The sequence below is a fragment of the Tyto alba genome, unplaced genomic scaffold (assembly GCF_018691265.1).
Source record: "Tyto alba isolate M040663 unplaced genomic scaffold, T.alba_DEE_v4.0 Super-Scaffold_16, whole genome shotgun sequence".
Lineage (NCBI taxonomy): Eukaryota > Metazoa > Chordata > Aves > Strigiformes > Tytonidae > Tyto > Tyto alba.
This window is the reverse complement of record NW_024881278.1, coordinates 32,902,681-32,924,428: the sequence shown is the minus strand read 5'-3', so window position 1 is coordinate 32,924,428 and position 21,748 is coordinate 32,902,681. Positions and strand designations below refer to the sequence as shown.

Below are 21,748 nucleotides of genomic sequence, written 5' to 3'. Positions count from 1 at the left end.
AATACTTTGCAAACTTGTGAAATCCAACCCTTTTCCTACAATGGTGTGTATGGCTCTGGAACAGACAAGAGTCACACAAACTTCTCTAAATCATTTTTTAATTCTGTGTGTAATGATAATACAGAAAATATTATGTAATGGTGAAGGCAGAAAGATGTAATTTAACTAGAATCCAAAGGCAGAAAGATATAATGTAACTAGAATCCATCTCTCAACACGAGTGATTAATTGGTGATGTGGTGTAGCAGAAACTAAAAAAAAAAAAGGTGGTAATTTCAGAAGCATACAACCAACCTAATGACCACAGTATGTTGTTTTTACCAAATGCTTTTGAAGATACTTTTTTTTTTTTTCAAATATATACTGTAAGCACAGTATGTTCTAATACTTGTAGTATTTTCAAATCTAATTTTAGTAATCTCTAAAAGGCTTCAAACTTGACTCAGTTGTAAGACGTCCTTGAAGACTGTTAGTTTTGTCAGCAGTGCTATTAGTTGCTGTATTTCTCTTCTGTGAATTGCTTAAGTGCAATTTCTTACAACTCTCTTCCTCTTCTGGGAGGAAATATGCTAAAACATGAGATAATCAAAAAGCCTGATAATGTGTCAATAACAAACGACTCTGTACTTATGGAACATACGGTGCAGATAAAATGTTAGCCCTGTAGTTCACCTGACCACTGAATTACTGGTTAGAGTGGAGGCAACAGCTGCAACCTGTGGAGAGTTTGTATACCCCAACCTTGCAGTTAGGATTTTCTTACCTGTAGTACAAATGGACTTTTTTTTTTTTAATTGCTCCCAAAACTACTTCGTACACTGGAGAAAACATCTTCATTACAGCCCACAGCTTAGACTGACCTCTTCTTATGGACTAATACTACCTGTCCAGTCACTCCCAAGCAGAGTCGGGTAAGTCTTTAGATGTATTTCACAGAGCAGATTAGATGCAAATAACATTTTTAATGACTTTAATGATGGTCACTGGACAAATGAGCAGACCATTAAAAGACCCAAGACAGGACAGTGTTACAGAAGGTTGTTTCAACGATCTTCCTAGGCACAATCCTCTGTCTTAATAAAAGATCTAGCTTCAATTTTTATCCATACCTCCTTCCACTTACTGCCTTTGGGAATAAGCAGCAAGCTGTTTTGTGATTAAATCTTTCTGTGCATTAAATCCCACGCAGGTGTTCCGTAACACAGTCTTCCTTAACGCAGTTATCTTCAACTCTACAAAAAATTCAGTTCTGTATTTTGTTCCTTCCGACAGAAACTATGAGGCCCCCTTGAGTGGTCCGCTACTCAGGTTACACAAGGAGATTGCTGTCACCTCGCCGTCCCCTTGTCCCCCTCTCCTGGAGCCTCAGTAGGAGCGGTCACAGCGCTTTAAACGCGGCTGTTTCTCTTCCCTCGGTCTCTGCGCGGCTTCATACCGCACCAGCCTGACTCCAGACCTCTCTGCAGACTCGGAACGCTTCCAGTATTTTCCACACGTTCAGAGCGCTGGGTGCCCTGCTCCGAGCTTCAGCGCGGGCAGGAGCGACGGCTTTTCCAGCAGCAGCGTTGCGGTGCCGCTGAGAGGTAGTGTCCTGCTGGAAAGAAAAAAAACAAAACAAAACAAAACCACTCCGCCAGCTGCGTACTTACTGCCGTTAATGCAGCGGGCGGGGAGGGCTGGCGGTAGTGATGTCAGCGTGATTTTTAGGCGTATTTTTGTACGGAGGAAGCGGGGAGACAAAGCCGCCCTTGCCGCTGGGAGGATCCTGACACCCCATTTCCCCCCGGCGGGAGCCCGTTCTTTGCGTTCCTGCAGCTAAAACCCCGCGCCGGGGTTTCACGCCTGAGGCGGCGAGGGGGGGGGAAGCACAGGCCTCACGGCCCGGGCCGGCCGGCCTTTTCCTTATACGTCACGTCCGCTGCCGCGCGCGGCCTCACGTGGCCCGGTCGTTACCGTAGCGACGGCAGGCCTCCTCCGCCTCTTCCGGTTTCGCATGGCGCCGTCTCTTCCGGTGCGGGGAATAATATGGTGAGTGGCCCCCGCTTGGGGGGGGAGGGGACGACGGGAGGGAAGTCGCGCGTGGGAGTGGGGCGAGGAGGCTGGTGGGGCGCCCGCTCCCGGGCCGGGATTAGCGGGGCGGCCCTGCCGCCGCGGCGGGGCCGCCTCGGGGGAGGGGAGCGCCCGAGGCTCGGACCCGCTGCCGGCTGCCTGGAGCGCGTCCGTCGTCCCGTGTTCCCCTCCCCAACCTCCCCCCCCCGCGGCTCCGCTCCTCGCGCGGGGCCCCGCCGGGCCGGCGGTGACGTGGCTGCGCGCGGGGGCGCGACCCGTTACCGTTAGGCGCGCGCCGCCGGCGGGGCGGGGCGCGGCGCTGGGGGACGCGCCCCTTCGCCGAGGAGGCAACCGGTACCGGCCCCGGGATCCCCGCAGGAGCGCGCGTTGTGGCTTCCCGTGGGGTACTTCTTCCCCCTCAGCGCTCCCCCGCCTCGGTGCGCGGTGTCACCGGCGGCTCTCCCGGGGCCGCCGGAGGGGCTCCCGGCCTCGGAGCGCGGCTGCGGCGTGAGACTCGGCCTCGGATTTTGCGTTCCACGCGGAATCGGGGAATGGAAATTCACACCCGGCCCGGCAGGTTGCGTGGTCCCGGCTCCCGCCCGGCCGCGGGAACACCGGGCTGGCCCTCCCGGTGCGTGTGGCTCACCGCCCCGAGAGGAGGAGAAGTTCTTCTGCGTATGCTTGGGCGCCTGGGTCTGGAAACTTGCCTTTTCCACGCTGAGCCCCCCAAAACTTGACGCCGGGTGTCCTTGACAGGTGCCCTCACCCGTTGGCACTGTTACAGCAGACGCGCTCGCTGTAGAAATCCTTGTACGGCCGGTCTGGCTGCCCTCCTGCTCAGCACAGGAGCGTTTCTCCTCGCCGTGCTGGCAGAAATGTAGAAGCTGGGGAACTTTTTAATAGCAAAGCGTGACATCTGGTGAATTAGAGCTCGCTTCCAAGGGGGGTGAAGCTGTGGCTGGGGTGGGTTTGCACGGGGTTCACTGTGGTACGGAACGCGCCGCTTTAACGCGGGACGTAGTGCTAAGAGCATGGGAGAGCAATGGGTGCGGAGGTGATAAGAGGAGCCTTCTTAAGCAGGCAGCCCCCTGCCTACTAGAAGAGCTTTTCACAGCGTTCTGTCATCCTGGATGTCTGTTGAGGGGAAGAAAAAAAAAAAAAACCAAAAAGATCGTGCAATGATTTGCTAGTAAAGAAAAGAGTAAGAGCCTGCCTTTTGCCCTAGCTGAGCTAAACTTGGGATCTGTAGTACTGCTTTTTTAATTCATGGCACCAAGGCATACGTGTGTTTCTACAGATAATATGAAATACAGCTGTGTTGACAAATGTATCTGTAAGTGAATTGAATCCGTTTTGGGTGACCAGCCCGTTATTATGTCTTTGTTTTCTGCTGGCAGTTACAGATGTGACAACTAACAATCAGACCTTATTTTATCCAGTGCCTAATTGTTGCAGTATGACAGACAACCTGTTACAAGTCTACGTATTTCTACTGCAAACGGGAAGGACTTTTCACGTGGAAAGCTTACTACTTTGTGGGGAGAGTAGAGTGGAGGATGGCTAACAAGAAGCCTGGGCCCTCAGGGGAGAGCAAACAAGTGGCACGGTTGATGAATTTTTATGGGAGTCTGTTCCCTGTCGCACTTTCAGGAGAGCCACGTAGCACCCCCTTGTTCCCATCCTGTATATATGTGCACATACGTTCTCTCTGCCCAGGAAAGAGCTTTTCCCTGGGTCTCTGGAGGTTAGGAGAGGGGGCACCTCCAGGGACCACAGCTACTGTGCGTGTTTCGGTTAAGCGATAAGTGAGCTTGTCTGTAGGTCTCATCATGTTACTGTCCTCGTGCCACCACGCTACAGATGATACCAGTATTGTTTTTCTTTATTTGATGGGGGTTATATATATATATATATATATATATATATATATATATATATATATATATATATATATATATATGTATATAAAATATATATATAAACAGACATATATATATATTTATATATATATATAAAACCAGACAATATTTTCCTGTTTAATAAACCAGCTGGCTTTGAGTGGGAAGTGTGCCTTGGTAAAGAAAAATATTTGTGTTTTCAGAACATCTGTAGTAGTTTTACTTAAATAAAAGTAAAAAACGCACTCTTTAAATGGCAGTTTGCCAGTAAACTTGAATTCTGGATTATATCTAGATGAAGTTTGATTCTAAGTCATTCATCATTTTCTAATACAATAAGCATGTAAAATGATTACCAATAGTATCGTCATACTTAATGTTTATGGGCTATCTCGAGCTAACAGAAACCTCATTCTGAGTTTTTGATATAATTATGAAAATAGTTGATAAATTAAGATTTCCGTTTTGCTAATTGAAGCTATGGTTTGAGTAAAATTTTTAATTAAACTATTTTTTTTTAAGGGGACAATACACCTGTTCCGCAAGTCACAGAGATCATTGGTTGGAAAGTTAACACATGAATTTAGGCTGGTTGCAGCAGATAGGAGGGTAAGTATTTCTGTTAAAAAATTAGCAATAATCAAAAAGACATAAGCTGTGCTAAGTTAAAATACATTATTAACTTCAGTGTATTGTGAGAATTTTTCTTCGAGATTTTTTAGCTGTACTTAAAAAAGAGTAAATCCAGCTGTGAAGCTGGAGTCCTTCATGCGCATTGTCCCTGTCAGTTAGTGTTCTCCAGAATTGTACTTCTATTTAATGCATTCAGTAGAACTGTACGCTGAATATGCATGGGTGTTTTTGGGACCTAAGTTCCAGCACAAAGAAAGGAACCCACTAATATAAAGTTGTATAAGTCTGTCTTCAAAAGTCCGGTGGTATGTGCTGTAATAAAATACAGATACTGTACAGGGGTGATTTTTTTTAGTCCAAAGAGGCATTTTAAGCATGGTGCCCGAGCGCTGTTTATAAAATGTTTTGAGACAGTGTGTAAAGTTAAAACTAGAATATGGGCTTGTTGTTCTGAAATGAGTTGTAAGTACTTGGGAGGGAGGAGAAGCCTGTTCTACTTGCAGGATGTAGTACTGCAATATTGTTTTTTTTAAACCCAGAATTATATATTTTTTTCTTGTAAATTTTGGAAGATGTAAAATACATATTTATTCTCATCAACAGTCCTGGAAGATCTTGCTGTTTGGTGCTATAAATTTAATATGTATTGGCTTCCTGCTAATGTGGTGCAGCTCTACAAACAGCATAGGTAGGTGGCTCTCCTATACTGAAACTACATCCAACTTCCATGTGTTTCTTAGCTTGTGATGTTCCAGCACACTAAAAAAACAAAGTTCAGCATGTAATGGAGTTGGGTGTCCACACAGCCGGGTTTGGAAAGTGATTCCTTTTGATTTGCCACAGTCAGTTTAGAGGAATTTCTCACTGGCGAGCCTGGATGGTGAAAGTCCTTCAAAGTTTGAAAGGTTTTCCAGATCTGCTGGTCATTTTGTTCCTGCAGTACCCTCTTTATCTTTTAAGACTGTAAAAAAAGTAAACTTTTAGGCTAGTCCTCAAACCTGTTCCTTATATAAATAGTACCAGTGACATAAAGAGACCCTCACTTGCAGTTGAATTAAGATTGTACTGCGACAAAAGGCTTCTCTGATTCCAGGAAACACCCCTTTTCAATATTGTGTATATATTCTGCTTTTGTATATGGGCTCTGAGATGCTTCCTGTCATCTGTACTGAAATTAGAATGCCTTACATTTTTAATTTGTGATACAACCTTTCTTGCAGTTTCAAGATGGGTCAGAAAAGCAAAAGAAGTGAAAAATCCTGTTGAACTACTTTTCACTGCAATAATGCACGTAAAAGATGTCTCGCTTTGGTGGATGGTGGGATACTGGAACATCTCCTGACTTTTCTGTATTTAAATTCTTAGTCACAGATTGGTCACAGGCTTAATACCTTTTGATTCTGGGCATTATTACATGCTTTATCAGAATTAGGACTTCTGTAATCAACCTGTTTATGAACTTAAATATATTGGTGTGTTTAGGACATTCGTATTGTATACACATACAGAAGTCAGAGAGGCTTGCTCTGTCAGCAGAGACAGTTTGTGTAGATAGAAGATGGAAGAGGGTTGCAAAGGAGACACTTGGAAGAAAACAAGTAATTTCTTCATTGAGAACTTATATTACATTTTAATATTTGCTTTCTTTACAGCTTTAACTGCGTACACATATTTGACAATCTTTGACCTTTTCAGGTGAGTTTTTTTTCCCATTTAGTCTCACTGTTCATTTGTGCCTGTCTTTGTATATTTCTGCGCGTATAAAATTTATTTACGTAGAGAAATACATGTTATTTAGAGTCATCAGTGTAGAAAAACTAACTGGTTTAAATATAGTTTAAAGGGGTATAAAATTGTACATCACAATAAAGGATGATGGGAAACATCACAGCCACATTGAGAATGACTAGTAACAAATGAGTGGAGTCACGGATTTCTCTGCGCAGATGCGCAACAACATAAAACAGAATCTAGCACCAAACTGTTACCGGGTGGTTCGCCCGGAACGTTTCCCTAATGCCACAGTCCCTGGTTCTGAAGTATCCTTCAGTTTCAGCATCAGGAAACAAAGAGTACGTAATCCTATTTCAAAATATTTCAAGAGCTAGATCCCATGCACTTTTCTAATAAGGTCATTAGATATTTTTAGTTTTTGATGTGTTTTCTAACAAAATTACATTAAAACTACTTTAAGTATGAAAGTTCTGAACACTTCCAATAATACAGACATGAAATACATTCGATTCTTATCTTGAGGTGCGGGTTGGTAGCAGTGGTTGGGAACTAAACTTCATAAAATACATGTATTTTTAAATTATTAACTGACGTTATCTTCCTCGCTAGCTCACTAGCTTATAAAAAGTAGGGATCAGCTATCTACAGTCTGTTTTACCCAGTACATAATACAGTTTATCTGACTGATGGTAAAACATTTACAAATAACAGCAGCAAACATGCAGAAAGGAAAATGAATGGTTGGTCTAGGCACAAAAATACTTAGCTCGATCTGTGACTGCATTAGAATTGTGATGCAACTTTAATCTTGTATTTCTCTTAGAATTTTCTATCCGCTGAATTTAGTCATCTTGACTCAAAATACCTTTTTCACCTTGGAGAAGGTGTTGATGTTGTATTTTGTATTTGTATAGAATCTTACTTTCAGTTCTAGAAGATGGAATACCCCTGGCACTCACATATTAGGTTAATTAGGGGATGGACTAGAAGATTATTCTAACTCGCAGTGATCTTTTTCAGGAGTTTTGGTTTGTTGTAAGGGAGAGCAATGCTTGGTAACTGTGCTGCAAAAATCAATTTCTGGTTCTTTCATTGTTGTCATCTTGGTCATTTGTAATAGTCTTACTGAGTGTATGAATTTACCATTTTGTGTATGAGCAGCATTATTTCCTCTGCTTTTGCTTTTATTCCACACAGCTGTGGATCAGTTTGTGAGGATGTGATTGTTCAGTAGCTGTGGGGATGCGTTCTTGATCCAGTCTGATTTAACACTGGCATTAATTAAGAAAGGGCTGCATAAAGGCACAGATGGCACTGAGTCCGGGTAGGTTCCAATAAAAAAAAAAATTGTCCAAAAGGGTCAACAGAGGAAAAATAGGCAAAGGAAATGAGGCTCATCCTAGAAAAATTCAGGTTAGTACCATGGGGATAAAATAATTGGAATTTCAGGCACTTCACATGAGAGAAAAAGTTGGAAAGAAAATATCAACAGAGACTTGTGGCTGCCAGTGAATGCCCAGTTAGATCAGAGTTTGTGTAAGTGAATGCAGCCAAAAAGAGGAAATGTGTTTCGGTTGTATATGTAGACAAATTATGCTGTGGAAAAGAAAGGCAAATCTTGGCATAGCCTGAGGCTTCATAGAATCACAGAACGGTTTGAGTTGGAAGGGACCTGAAGGATCGTCTAATTCCAGCCCCCCTGCCCCGGGCAGGGATACCCCCCACTAGATCAGGTTGCTCAAAGCCCTGTCCAGCCTGGCCACTTATTTTAGAGTGCTAACTCTAATTCATGCTATATCTCTAAAAGAAGCGTTTGGTGGAGAGTTTTCTTCACTTTTTCACTGAGATACAAAAGAAGTGACACTGTGACTTGCTTCTCATGTTCCTTCTCATTTAAATGGCCTTTCTTAGGTTACAGCATTCCTAGGCAAGTTCACAAAGCACATGGAAGAAGGGCATTTACTGGCTGCCTAGTTTGATGTTTTTGTAGGCTTTTGCTTTGTAGTTTTCATTACTATGTGTGACGTGACTATGCGATACCAGACAATCTTAAAAGGATTTCCTCAAACCACCTTTACCCATCAGTCAGATTCTGGAGGACCTGGTCTCACGTGTTCCAGGTCCCTTTCAGAAAAATTCATGGAGTGCGTGCAGATTAAACACTGGTCGTGCAGTTTGTGTGAGGACCTCTGTGGAAAAAATAAGTTGCATTTGGAGTTATGGTGAACTTGATTTAGGCAGAGTGATGGCCTCTACTGAAGAAGGTTGGTGGCAGCCTTCGTGAGCAGAGTGTGCCGCGAGTACGGCACTGGGCTCTCTCCCGGGGTAAGGAATTAGATCGACTACCATTCTGCTAAAATTATTTGCTGCCCTTTTCACGGGAACAGCTGAGACATCATCATTCAGTCTCCATTTTATTCCCAAGCAAAACCTTCTCTGGATTCACTAGAACTGTCATTGTGACAGTGATGGAGGTGTTGGGTTCATGGTAAGACATGTTTGTGTTCATTTACTCAGTTCTGGTGGCTGAAGCGTATATTTGTAGAGTACCCAGTTTCTAAATGCTGCAGATACTTACAGTCTAATTCTCCCCCTTTTTTTCAGTTTGGTAACATGTCTAATAAGCTACTGGGTAATGATGAAGAAACCCAGCCCAGCCTATTCATTTGGGTAAGTACCAAGAACAAGATCTAGTGTTTGATAATACAACGCTTGATACATTCCTGACTCTCACTGCCTGCGTCCCCTAACAGCTATGACTAATAATCTGTGTGTAAAAGACCCTAAAAATAAGGAGGCCTGAGACTGATGCTGTAAAGAACAGTTACAGAATAGGGGAGGAGAAGAGGAAAGGGGAAGGACAGAAAAAATAATTAAGAAATGCTGAATTTTAAGCTGTTTGTGATAAGCGGAGTGTTGGCTTACAAGAAACTTAAAATAATGCCTATTCCATAAAACTTCCAGTTTCTTCTCATCTATCTGCTCTTGAAAGAATTGGAAATAGCAGGTCTACCCTGCTGGTTCCTGCACAGACCAGAATGCATTTGATGCATTGTTCCATGTTCAGTGTTTCTAAACTTAATTCTCAAATTTCAGGTTTGAAAGGTTTGAAGTTCTAGCCGTATTTGCATCCACAGTTCTGGCACAACTTGGTGCTCTTTTTATACTGAAAGAAAGGTAGGGATATGTACCATTTTCTTGAATTTTTTGTTACTTATGAAGGTACTCTCGATTGAGCAAAAGCACACACCATCTACAAATGTTATCTGTAGAGAGATATTTTAGAAAAAACTTCAGATTTTTTAAAAAATGTTGCTGAACCTTACTGTTCACTTATGTTGATTACACTGCATGTAGGCTTTAGATGTAATGCTAGGAATTGATAAATGTAATTAAACAGCTTTCAAGGAACAGACTCAGTGTTCTTAACAATCATCTTTTCAAAAAAATTTGGTATTTCATTTAATGCATTTCCCTATGCATCTTCACTTTTAAAACTCATTAATAAATAAAACTTTTTTTACTTCAGTTACTTCATGAAGTAAAGCAACTTCATAATATATTAAGGAGCTGAATGTTTATCGACTTCATCAGTCTCTCAAAATTTGATCAAGTATTAATTTGACATACCATCTATGCTTGGAAGTATTTGTATTTCAGGAGGTCAGCCTAAAAAATTATTTTAGCTTTTAAAAACGAAGAGGCTTTTGTTAACATCTGAAATTTAAAACTGGGGTTCTGTTTTCTCTGTAAAGAGCTACGTTAACAACTTAGCAGTTTTATACCATAGGTTGATCTGTTGTACTGATGATACACTGGAATGAATTCTAATAATGACACACTGCCAAAGCCTCCCAGGTTTTGAACATCAATTTTAGGAAATTCCTGAAACTTACAGGTTTTTCTGTTACAGCTAAAGCTCACTTCTTATTTTACTGGTGGATAAAAAAAAAAGATTTGTATCTCCACCACAGTATCCAACATCTATTTTCTTTGGCCTTGCTCAGTGAGAGGCTGTAAGTCAGGGATTTCAGACTTAATTTGTTGTGTTTACCAACACCGATGGTGACAGTAGCACTATTTTTTTGGCATGTTCATTTACAAGCATCTTTACTGTGTAGACAGCCTTCATGGTAGCTAGCACCTATGTGGCATAGTTTGGAAATAGCTGGGAAACCGAAATTAGCACCCTGCTTCATTTCAGTGTAAAATGCTTTCATCATTTATAAAAACTGCTGTGCTTCTTTAAACAATACAGGGTTGGTTGGTTGTTTTGTTTTGTTTTGTTTTTTTTTTCAGAACTGTATCTGTCAGTTTTTGCTTATGAATGGCAGCTGATTCTTCATAACTGAAAATATATGCTTCAGGTATCAAGGTGCTATTGTATTGATATAACTCAAATTTTCAATTCTTTTTGTAGTGCAGAGCGGTTTCTGGAACAACCTGAAATACACACGTAAGAAATTATTTTGACATGTAAATTGATAGCTTTTTCAGTGTCCCTTTGTGTTTCTAATTCTTAATCTAGCATGGATTAGTTATGCAAGTGCATTCAATACCAAATTGGTTTTGGTACCTTGGCATTTGTTTCAAACTGTGTGCAAGCTATATTGCAAGCAGTTTATTCACGGTACAATTGAAATGTAATGCACATGCTCTCTAAAATAATGATTTAACTATATATATATTGCTGATTTTCTTAGTTTAGTTACTCTCATGTCTTACGGAGGCCTGGTGTGTGGGGGGGTAAGGTTGTGGTGGTCACTAGGGAACTGAAGCTGTTGCAGAGATGATGAAGACTACGAAGAACATGAAGAAAGGAAAAATATTATGGGGCAGAAGACTGGGACACGGGGTGTATGGTGAAGTTGTGTTCCTAGGAAAGGGATAGGGCATAATTCCATAGGAAACTGAGCTTCTTTAGCTCTGCTGCTGAGGGGACAATGTATTTATACCTCCAAAGGACAAACGTATGTGTGTGGGCATATATGCAATTAGCTAAGGGCTGTTGCTCAGCATTATGGACATTGTGTACGGCCTAATGTGGTAACGCTAACGTACGAAGGTCAGTGATCTCATATAACCCTTAAAATGATAATACACTGCCAGTTATTAAACATTTTACTAGTTTATCTGAATCCTGTTTTCAGTCTCAGTGAAAGATATCAAGCAAAGTATTTCGATATTGTTGCTAGTAATTACAGCTTGATTTCATGTTTTGTGATGATGTCCAATTAAGATACTCTTTTTTTTTTTTTTTTTTTTTCCCCTCCCTAGGGGGCGACTGCTGGTTGGTACTTTCGTGGCTCTCTTTTTCAACTTATTTACAATGCTTTCCGTTAGGAATAAGCCTTTTGCTTATGTCTCTGAAGGTATGTGGTAAATCTTTTCCCAAATCTTGTTATAGATTAATTTTAATCAGGGTATAACTTGTCTGGTAACTTTCTTAACTAGCAGGTCTCTGTTACTGTTACTTCCATTAATGTAACTTCATGCAGTTTAGAATTGCCAGCTGAATTTCAACTCCAGTTTGCTTGTAGGGCTCTCTGAGTAGTGTGTAGTCATTAATGTGATAAACTGAGTATCGTTTTCATGCTGAAGTACCCTTTATTTTCAATCTTTCGGATTCAACCAGTGCAGGTCATCTGACAGATCTCAGAACTTTGAAGACATTTTATAGATATATTAATGGATTAAAAATGTAATAGCTCTTCTTAATAGCTCTTTCACCTGGGACTTCTTCACTTGTGAAGTAGGCTTGCAATCATTCCCGCTAAGTGTAAATTGTTTATAGTTACAATTATACATACCATTATATAAAAGATAATTATTATGGTTATAATCTGCAATTATATTTGTATTTAATCAGTTCGTATTATTACAAGAGATGGGCATTTTACTTTCTGCCTGGAAAAGTCAGACTTCTTTTTAAATAACAGCGAATCTGTTGAGATACACTTATTTATTCATGGTATATTGGGCTCTTCCTTTAAAATAAAACATTAAGTGTACTTTAAAATGGATACTTTTACTAGCAGTAATTTTATTACCTTCTTTCTTTTGCAGCTGCCAGCACAAGTTGGCTTCAGGAGCATGTTGCAGATCTTAGTAGAAGGTAAGGCCTTACAATCTTTTTGCAAAGTTGTTAGCTTCTGGAAAGCAGTGTTGGGTTTTTTTGCGTATAATAATGATTTGGGTGGTTCTTAAGGCATGAACTGTTGTATATTAGCGTCACGTCCCGCTCAGACAAGGGAGACTACTGACTTGGATTTGTAAATCCTCGCAGGGTGGACAACAGCGAGACAAGTCCCAGAGTCCACGCACAAAGATTTATTAGTTTCCCACAATGTACTAATTGGATACACAGTAATTGGCTAAGTACAGAACAAGTTCTGGCAAGCGATACAGTATGCCTTGCGTTACCTAATGCTAATAAGGGAAAAGGGGAAAAAGAAAAGGAGAGAGATAGAATAGAGAAATAAAGATCACTGGTCCAGGGTCCTGCGTGGTCCCATCCAACTTTGTCAGGGATGCATCCACCTTCTTCACTTCTGGTCTTCTTTTTCAGTTCTGTCTATTGCTTGCTTGCTTTTACTCCTCCCCTCCCCTCAATTTATACACGCTTGCCTTGGGTCTGGCCCCTAGGTCAACCCAATACGTACGTATCACGTGTATGGGGAGGGGTAAGGTGCTTCATGGGATGGTGTCATTAGTATGATCTTGCTAATCTTCATTAGCATATTCAGGGCTGTCAACTTTAATATGTATTTTGTGGATAACGAAGCAAAGGTGGCTCACTCGACAGATGGCCCTGGAGACTTTACAGGATGCACCAGAGCAGAACCGTCCTGCCTTCACAGGGCTCCCTCCCCACTGCATCAGCCTTATCAGCTCCAGGCTCCCCATTATCCGCCCTGTGACTATAGTTTTGTTTCTTGTGAGTGTTTGGGGCGTTCCTCGGCTCGGAGGGCCTCCGCTCCCCCCCACCCCTTAGCTCTCTCAGGCTGGTTTTCTCGGTCCCTGTTTTGGGGAGTTACAAGTTGTCTCTCACAATTAGGGCTTTTAAAATAGCTTTACCTTCTGTAGGCCTAGTGTATGAAATCTAGAGCAAACATTGCCTCTCATGTTTCCCAGATGCATCAATCTAATAAAAAGATCTCTTTCTGCATAATTTTGCCTTTGAACGTGTTCAGGACATTGTATGTACTCCTCCGTGGATGAGGTGAGGTAAACTAGCTTTGTCTTGTGCAGCCTTGAACTGCGTTTCTCAACAATCATTACCTGAGTGATCTATTTCGTAGTAACTTGTGTTTGTTTACTCTGTGGGGTGGGCGAAGGACGAGGACCCTTGCAGTTTAAATGGGACGTATGAAACAGGTTACTGACTGAAACAGCTGTGGAAACTCCTCACCTGTCCAGCAGGAAACTGGAAAGTCTCTTGTCTTCCAGGGGCTGAAGCAGCATCGCTCATTCATCTCGGCAGTTAACTCTCTTGCTTGTATTGGATATCTGAATGCAAGATAACACTGTTTGCAAATAATTTTGTCAGATGTTAGAAATGTTTATTTTGAGCCGTACGTGTTCTTCCAAGTACTTATGCTGTCAGTATTAAAATAAGAATGTTAAACCATATTGTACACCATGTTAGGTATGCTGCAGGGCCCATCTGTTTCTGCATGTTGTGATTTTTGTATACAGTTGAGGAAAGCAAAGAACACTGGCTTGTTAAACAGAAGAATTGCTTTTATATGGGTATAAGGTGTTACATCATCAGACCCAAGTTCTGCAAAACAGCTCTGGAAGACTAACAGGAGGGTTGTCCAAGTCCCTGGAGGTTCAGTGTAAAAAAAAAAAAAACCACATGGATTGCAATCACAGACACTAGCAGAGTTTTTCTTTAATGATGTGGTAACACGGTGTTATGGTGAAGGACACAGATGGGTAACTTGAGGGGCTCCTGGATCAAGAGTCTAGAATTACTACTGGGTTTTGAGATAACCTGTAGACAATTATGCCAATAATTTTTTAAAAAAATATTAAATTTATTTAGTACATATACAGCTATTTTCGATGTGTTCTGTGAAGGAATGCTGATTACAAAATATCTGCACCTGTATATAATTATATGGATTAAAAATCTTACAGGAGCAGACTAGCACATGACGTCTTAACACGGGTTGGTTCTACACAGAGCAACAAAACATTTCGTGTTGCCTTTTCCTTTGAATTTCCAATACAGGACATGCACTTATGTTCACTGGGAAGTACAGAACCTTTTCCCTCTTCATGCTCCCGTCGATAGGAGATAACTAAATAACTAACTTTTCTCAGTGTTCACTGATGGGCTTTTCTATCTCCTCTTATTCAGCTAGCTGGTCTCCTCCCTCCTTTCAGACTAGGAATTAGTGAGCTTTGGCATTAGAACACTTTTGCACACCCGGGTGGCAGATGGATTGAAGACCACTGATATGCAACACCCCCCTCCCCAGGAGTTAGATATATCTAATTGCAGTATTTGAACTGGTAAAGTACTTGTGTTGCATACAGCTGACACAGCTGGCTATGTTACCAGAAGAAATAAAGTAGCACAGGGTATGTATTTTAACATGTACAAAAACTGTAACAATTAGCGTAGGGTAATGCTTTGTAGATGGGAAGGTGGACTTAAAGCAAATTTAAGATGCAAGAGGTAAGCGTTAGTTTCAGGTATCAGGAAGTGGTGTGGATCTCACCTGGATTGATTTTTGCTGCCGCCGGACTGTGACAAAGCTTTGAGCAGAATTAGAAGGGCCTTCTCAGTCCTCAGAGACATTATTTGCTGTGACTGCAAAGCGTATTTGAAGTCAAATGCTGAAATAGCAGGTGTAACCCTTTTGGGTTTGGAAATGATGATGAACAGCCAGCTGACAACTGCTTTTTCTGTTTTGTTACAGTATTTGTGGAATCATCCCAGGGTTGAGTAGCATCTTTCTGCCACGAATGAACCCTTTTGTCTTGATTGATATTGCTGGAGCTCTAGCTCTTTGCATTACATATATGCTCATCGAAATCAAGTACGTACAGTTGTTGAAAAGAAGTGACTTTTGTGTATCCACTCTATGGGAAATGGCATTTTTTACATGAAAGGAGTGATCTCATCAAAAGCTGTACTTTATATGAATGGGATTGCGACTTCATGAATATATTAATCTTTTTTTAAAGCTGTATAGTTCAGATGACATTAGTATGTGTAATATTCTTTAAGTGTATATAATTTAAGAGAATGAAGAAGAATCAAAATTCTTATGCCTTTCAAAAACATAAATATCTGTTTTTCTTTAAAATTGCTCTTTCTAGCAATTATTTTGCTGTAGACACAGCCTCTGCTATAGCAATCGCTTTGATGACGTTTGGTACCATGTATCCCATGAGTGTCTACAGTGGGAAGGTTCTACTCCAGGTAAGGCAGTGTCACAAAACAAGGGGGTTTTGTGGGTTTGGTTTTGTTAAATATCTTCATTTTTAAAAAAATCCATAAGATCTATTTAAAGCATTGGAATAGGAAGTGTTCCCGGGGGAATTTGTGATGTGTTAGAAGAATTTTAAGGGCAGTAGACAGACGCATCATGAAGTCCTAAGAATTTATTGTTTAATGCTATTGGTCTCGTGTAGGTAGACCAGACTTAAAGGCTCTCTTATTTAAGCAGTGCCAGTTAATCTTTATTATAACTTATTTTTTCTTCTTCTTTTTTTTTTTTTTTTTTCCTTAAAGACAACCCCACCTCATGTGATTGGTCAGTTAGATAAACTTCTTAGAGAGGTAAGTCAGTGAGTGTATAATACATAACACAGTGTGCACAGCTAACAGTAAATAAGCATTCAGGAACATGAAGAGGTTTTGTTAGTAGTCCAAGAAGATCGCTGAAGAATTTTTTTTTTTAACATTTTTTTTTAGCTGCATGTAGAAAATATCCATCTTGCTATCTAAGATGAATAGTGTCATTCAGGTACCTGGAACAAAACTGTTAAAGTAGTGCAGGCTGTTGGTTTTGTTAACTAAATTTGAGCTACCACTGAACTGGTTTACCAATGTGAGTTGGGGGAAGGAAAAGGAGTACAGGCAGCTGTTGACTTACAGCATATGAGGTTGAGAAAATAGTGCAGTTTGGCAGGAAGCTACTTGAAGTGAGTTACTTAAATCCACTTTTTGGATGGATTTGGATGTTTAAGGGTAGCAGAAGTACAGTAGATAAGCATTAATGGCATCATTAGCAGACATTGTCTATCCTGTGTATGGAAGTTTTTATTTTACCACTCAAAATGCTGTATTATTCAGCTCTGTGTAAAAGTACATTTCTAAAAGTGCTCGAAACATTATCTCTAATTTATTTTCATCTTTCTGGATGTTTATGTAAAATCAGGTTTCAACTCTGGATGGTGTCTTGGAAGTTCGAAATGAGCATTTCTGGACGTTAGGTTTTGGCACTTTGGTAAGTTATGTCTTTATTGTCTTTTTAGCCTTTAAAAATGAGTTGTCAGTTACTACTTTAAATTTTTTATTTAAATAAAGATATTTCTTCTGAAATCTTATATATAAAAACTTTTCATGGACTCAGTACTCAGTCCTTGTGATTTATTGCAAAACTTCTCTTCCCCTGTCCATTAATTTAATTTTTTTTTTTAAGCTTTGTTATTGGTTAATATTACTTATGCATATTGCAGCTCTGGATTAAAGCATACAGTTTGCAACTGTAGAGTTTATTTTATTCCTAAATTGACGCAGGTACGTTGAGACAGCTGGAAAATGAAGACTCTTAGAATTTTTCTCTACTTCTGAATTCTTCCAGTATGCTACCCTTCTTAAATAAAAAAAGAAAAAAAAAAAAAAAAAGAAAAAAAGAAAAAAAAAAAAGGCAGCAGCTCTGATTTGCTGATGTGAAAAGAGCTTTGTTTACTATTCTGCCATCCCAAATTCTGGATCACGGTGTTGTTGGACTGATCACAGATATTTAGGAAATGGTCGTGTGCATATTTACCTGTTGGCATCTTCCCGATTGTAGCAGAAATTTCCTGAGACCCGGATATGTTTGCAGCTGCACCGTCTGATGTAAAAATGGCTTATCTAGCCCACGCTGTGAGCCATGTCCTTTACTAAATAGGAACTGAAAATGCCTTTGGGGGGGGGGGGGGGGGGGGAGGTTCTGGTTTGTGTCCTGCTCCCTCCTGCACCGGTAGCTCCAGGTAGATGAGGTAGTGTTACTGGGAGGCTGAGGGGAACAGCCCGCAGTTGTGCACACATCCAGGAGAAGCCCTGGAGTTCCGCAGGGAGCTGTTGCCTCTCTTTTTGCTAAGGGTCCCCCTTTGAGCGTGTCTGCCACCCACGTGCCTGCTCCAGCAGCACAGCGATGACGCTTTTTCCTGAATTTGGCACATGGAGTTTATCTGCGCTTGGTTCTTCTTCGGGGCCAGTTGTTTGGTTTTTGTTTTTGTTTTTTTTTTTTTTTTCCTGCTGTTGCCTTTCCTTTCCTGCCGTCGCATTTTTGTAGTTTGGTTTGAAGACTCCCTTTTCATGAATGATTATCTTGATGTGCTCATAAGAGAGCAACGCGCTAGGAAAGATCAAAATGTATCCTAATTATGGAATTACTCAGTAAGCTTCTCAGTTTAGTCAGCAGTCTCCACTGTGAAAGGGCTTTGCGTAATTCTCTCTCTGCAGGATAATTTACCTCTTCTTGACTGCATATGGAGAGTCTTTATTGAAGTAACAGTTAACAGCCAACTTATTTTTATCACTTTCTAGGCTGGATCAGTACATGTCCGAATTCGGAGAGATGCAAATGAACAAATGGTACTTGCCCATGTCACTAACAGATTATACACATTGGTCTCTACCTTGACTGTTCAGATTTTCAAAGATGACTGGATCAGACCTACCTTATCATCTGTGCCTATTGCAAACAATATTCTGAACCTTTCGGATCATCACATTATTCCAATGCCATCTTTGAAAGCTGCTGAAAATTTGAACCCTGTTACATCCACTCCAGCTAAGCCCAGCAGCCCACCACCAGAATTTTCTTTTAATACACCAGGCAAAAATGTGAGTCCAGTCATCCTTTTAAACACTCAGACAAGGCCTTATGGATTGGGCTTTAATCATGGATCCACACCCTACAGCAGTGTGCTCAATCAAGGATTTGGAATACCGGGAACGGGAGCAGCCCAAGGATTCAGAACTGGTTTTACCAATGTCCCAAGCAGATCTGGAACAAACGCTCGTGGTCAACCCCGACCATAATAAACACCGTTATTTATTGTACTTAAGGGTATTGACTTAATTCTTTTATTACCCAATTTTTATAAACATTTGGGATGTCAGATCATTCTGAATGGCTGGGAGCAAGTGCATTGTTCATATTCATGAAATGGTTAAATTGCAGTTTTTTTCTTTGCATCACCAGTAACCTGTGTAAAGCCACAAATATTTTCCAGACTTACGATATTTTACAGGTAGTTTTTACAGAGCGTCTATTTCTAGTCAGCTTTTTATTCACTTGTCTTTATTTTCCCAAGAATGTATTGAGATATAGCACAACTCCGTGGGAGAGTAAAATTGTGACCAGGTAGCGTTTTTTTTTCTAATGAGAATTGCTTGCTGAATGCTGAATAGCTGAGGGAATAGGAAATTGCAGAAACGCAAGTCCCAGTTTTTAGAGATGTTTTGATTGCTCTATTAATCCATCTTTTGGCAAAGTCACAATCAGTTTTTGGCTGCTAAAACCCACTGATACTCATATTGTGGCCATTGTGAAGACAATCTGGCATTTCAGATTCTAGTTAATTTTGTGAGAACATGTTTTTACATTTTTATTGTTGCTTTTATAGAAATTCAGATGGTTCAGCAGCCATTTTCTATTGGTAAGTGTTCCATGTGCATCTCCGATACTTCTTACTTTTTGGTTTAACCGCAAAATTATTTAGCAATATGCTGGGAAATAAAATATTTCAAAGTTAAGATTTTACAAGCACCTCTTTTTTATGATTAACCCCATTTAAGATACAGAGCAGATGGCTGTATTGTTTCTGAAGCCAGTATTTAATTTTTGACTATGGAAAGTATTCTCTGATTCAATTGTGACTTTGTATTTTTTCCTCTTTGTATTTTTTCAGTAGCTTCAGAGGAAAAAGTATTTATATCCCTGGTTTATGTCCAGAGTGTACAGGTCAGTGATCACTGACAGTTCTTAAGTCATTGCTAGAGTGCTTAACCTTTGGGGCGTGCTTAGAACAAGACTGCCTGACTTGTCTCTGCTTTTGCATTATCATTCTACTGCACATCTCAAAGGCCGTATTTCTTCAGGGCCTTTCTCAGACAGCCTTTCCTTCTGACTACTGTCTCTTACTTCACTGCTCTGATAAGAGAGAAAGGCCCTTCAGAAAAATTTCTTTTTTTTTTTTTTTTTTCCTGGTCTTCTGTGCAGTGTGTATCTGATAATTAATTTCCTAGCCAATACCTCCTCTGCACTTTCTTCTGCATCTCTTGGCTGTTGAGGACTGGGTTGCCCATTCCTCTTGTTTCACTTGCAACTCAGGGTGCTATTTATTGACGTCCACCTTGTTAAACTGTATCCTAAGTAAGCGTTTCCATTTGTCCAAGGTGGTTAGATGGAGCTGTAGTATCTCAGGGACTCCAAAGATATTCTGCTACCTGAAGAATAATGGGTTTGACAGCAAAATCTTTCTCTTGTAGAACTGAGTTGAGAAAACAGCCTTCATTTGAATTTTAAAGATCCGTGGCCTCTTCACACTGGCTGAGGATTTCTTTTTCTGCGTAAGAATATTGCTTTCCTCCTTTTTTTTTATTTTATTTTATTTCCCCCCCCCCCCCCCTCCACTACCTGTGTTTCTTGCTGCAGTGCACAGAGGAGGGTGTCACTCTTGCAAACAAAGTAAGGTGATGTTCTGCACAATGTTGGCATCTTGCTGGGATGTTTTAGGCTGAGAGTAGTGTCCAGACCGCCGCGGGTGTACAGTCCGTGTAAGCTTCAAGTAGGGAATCTAGTTCTGTACTTCATTTGCAGCAAGAGTAACGGTTTCACGACTGTGTTAGAAGATGTAATGACCTGGAAAAACTTGCATTTAAAGATCCCAGTGAAGTTACAATGATTGGCTTTGTTTCTGTGAGGTCAGTATGAGCTCAGGAATCGCCTTTGTTTCATTACCCTCTTTATGTGTTGTAGTCTCTCACACGTGCCGTTGCTGCGTGGAAATTCACTGAAGTACAGAGCACTTGGACAGATTCTCTGTACCTCTGGGTGCTGAACTAGACTGTGCTCTCTACAGCATCTGCAACACCTTAGAGCCAGCAGAATGTTTACAAGATACTACTCTCGTGTGGCCTATTTGAGAATTGTTCCTTATTCAAGTTTCATAACCAAACACTTGCCCTTTTTCTGACATTTTAAATACGTTGTATTATATTGATTGCATGCCTCCTTGTTTTCAGCAGAAAATTAAAGCTCCATTTTACTGAAAAATTAAGCTGATCTTTGATTTAAACTGAGAAGGGAAAACGAGAATCCCAGAATTCTGAGTGCAATATAATCACTTTAACAAAATTATTTTTTGGAGTGATTGTTTACAATATATACATATGTGCAGATGATAAAGATTCTTTTAGAGATTAGAACAGCTTTCTAGCTGCTTTATTCTTATGAATATATTAAGAGTATTTGTTAAATCAGCACAGGGTAAAATGTCTCCTTTTATACGAGGAAAATAAAATCAGCGTCATCCTTAAATGACAAGGAAAAAAGTGGTAATTTGTGTACAAGATTTTTTAATTATCTTTTTATATATATTGATTGTTTAAGTGATGCTCTCGGGCGATACATCCGTTTCAATGAGCGTGAAACTTCAGAACTGTTCTGCTGGGTTTGCTCACAGCGTAGACTGGGTCCTTGTAAGAATTCAACGGGAAGCATTTTTACTGCATTTTGTCTTTTCTAATTGTATTTTGCTGGTAGGTGGTCACAATCTCAATGTTTATCTGAAATGTGGTGAATGGGCATTGCTACTTTATATCGTCTTCATTCCTAGTGATGGGGATGCTGCCCCCCCTAGAGAAAAAGAGAGGGCTGGTACTTGCTATTGTTTCTGTCTGCCAGAGGATTTGGCATTTTTCTTCCCTTAGCTTGTTCCAGCTGTGATTGCACAGGATCACATTCACTGGGAGGTAAATGCATCAAGCTGTGCAGAACTTGAGGGCATGTACCATTACTGAGGCTTAAGGCTCTTGTGAAAAACTGCTTTGTCCTGATAGAAAAGGAGCGAGAGCGCCTACTGCAATACAGATAACAAATGTAACGTGAGGGGTTTTTTGCAGCTTTAACTATTGAGTTCGTGCTGTTCTGCGTTCCCTTCACCCAGGTAATAACCACGTACACGTTTGGGAA

The 21,748-nt window shown here is 40.7% G+C and overlaps 1 protein-coding gene and 1 long non-coding RNA gene across 4 annotated transcripts; one reads left to right on the top strand and one right to left on the bottom strand.

Moving 5' to 3' along the window:
- Window positions 1-953: 953 nt before the first annotated feature.
- Window positions 954-1,911, bottom strand: LOC116965846. The gene is made up of 2 exons (XR_004409705.2): window positions 1,650-1,911; window positions 954-1,591 (listed from the first exon to the last, which is right to left on the bottom strand). It is a non-coding gene; the product is annotated as an uncharacterized LOC116965846 (long non-coding RNA).
- A 26-nt stretch (window positions 1,912-1,937) lies between these two features.
- SLC30A6 (solute carrier family 30 member 6) lies at window positions 1,938-19,308 on the top strand. Of its 3 annotated transcripts, none has more exons than XM_033011016.2 (14): window positions 1,938-2,028; window positions 4,470-4,556; window positions 5,184-5,268; window positions 6,233-6,275; window positions 8,919-8,984; window positions 9,411-9,491; window positions 10,735-10,770; window positions 11,592-11,686; window positions 12,381-12,429; window positions 15,248-15,367; window positions 15,651-15,753; window positions 16,066-16,113; window positions 16,715-16,783; window positions 18,094-19,308. In XM_033011016.2, exons 1-14 carry the CDS (start codon window positions 2,026-2,028, stop codon window positions 18,589-18,591), a joined length of 1,383 nt encoding a protein of 460 aa, XP_032866907.1. In that variant the 5' UTR covers window positions 1,938-2,025; the 3' UTR covers window positions 18,592-19,308. The 3 variants fall into 3 exon arrangements, with proteins under 3 accessions (XP_032866907.1, XP_042645357.1, XP_032866908.1); XM_033011017.2 differs by lacking the exon at window positions 1,938-2,028 and adding an exon at window positions 2,584-2,680; XM_042789423.1 differs by lacking the exon at window positions 9,411-9,491.
- The last annotated feature ends 2,440 nt before the right edge of the window (window positions 19,309-21,748 follow it).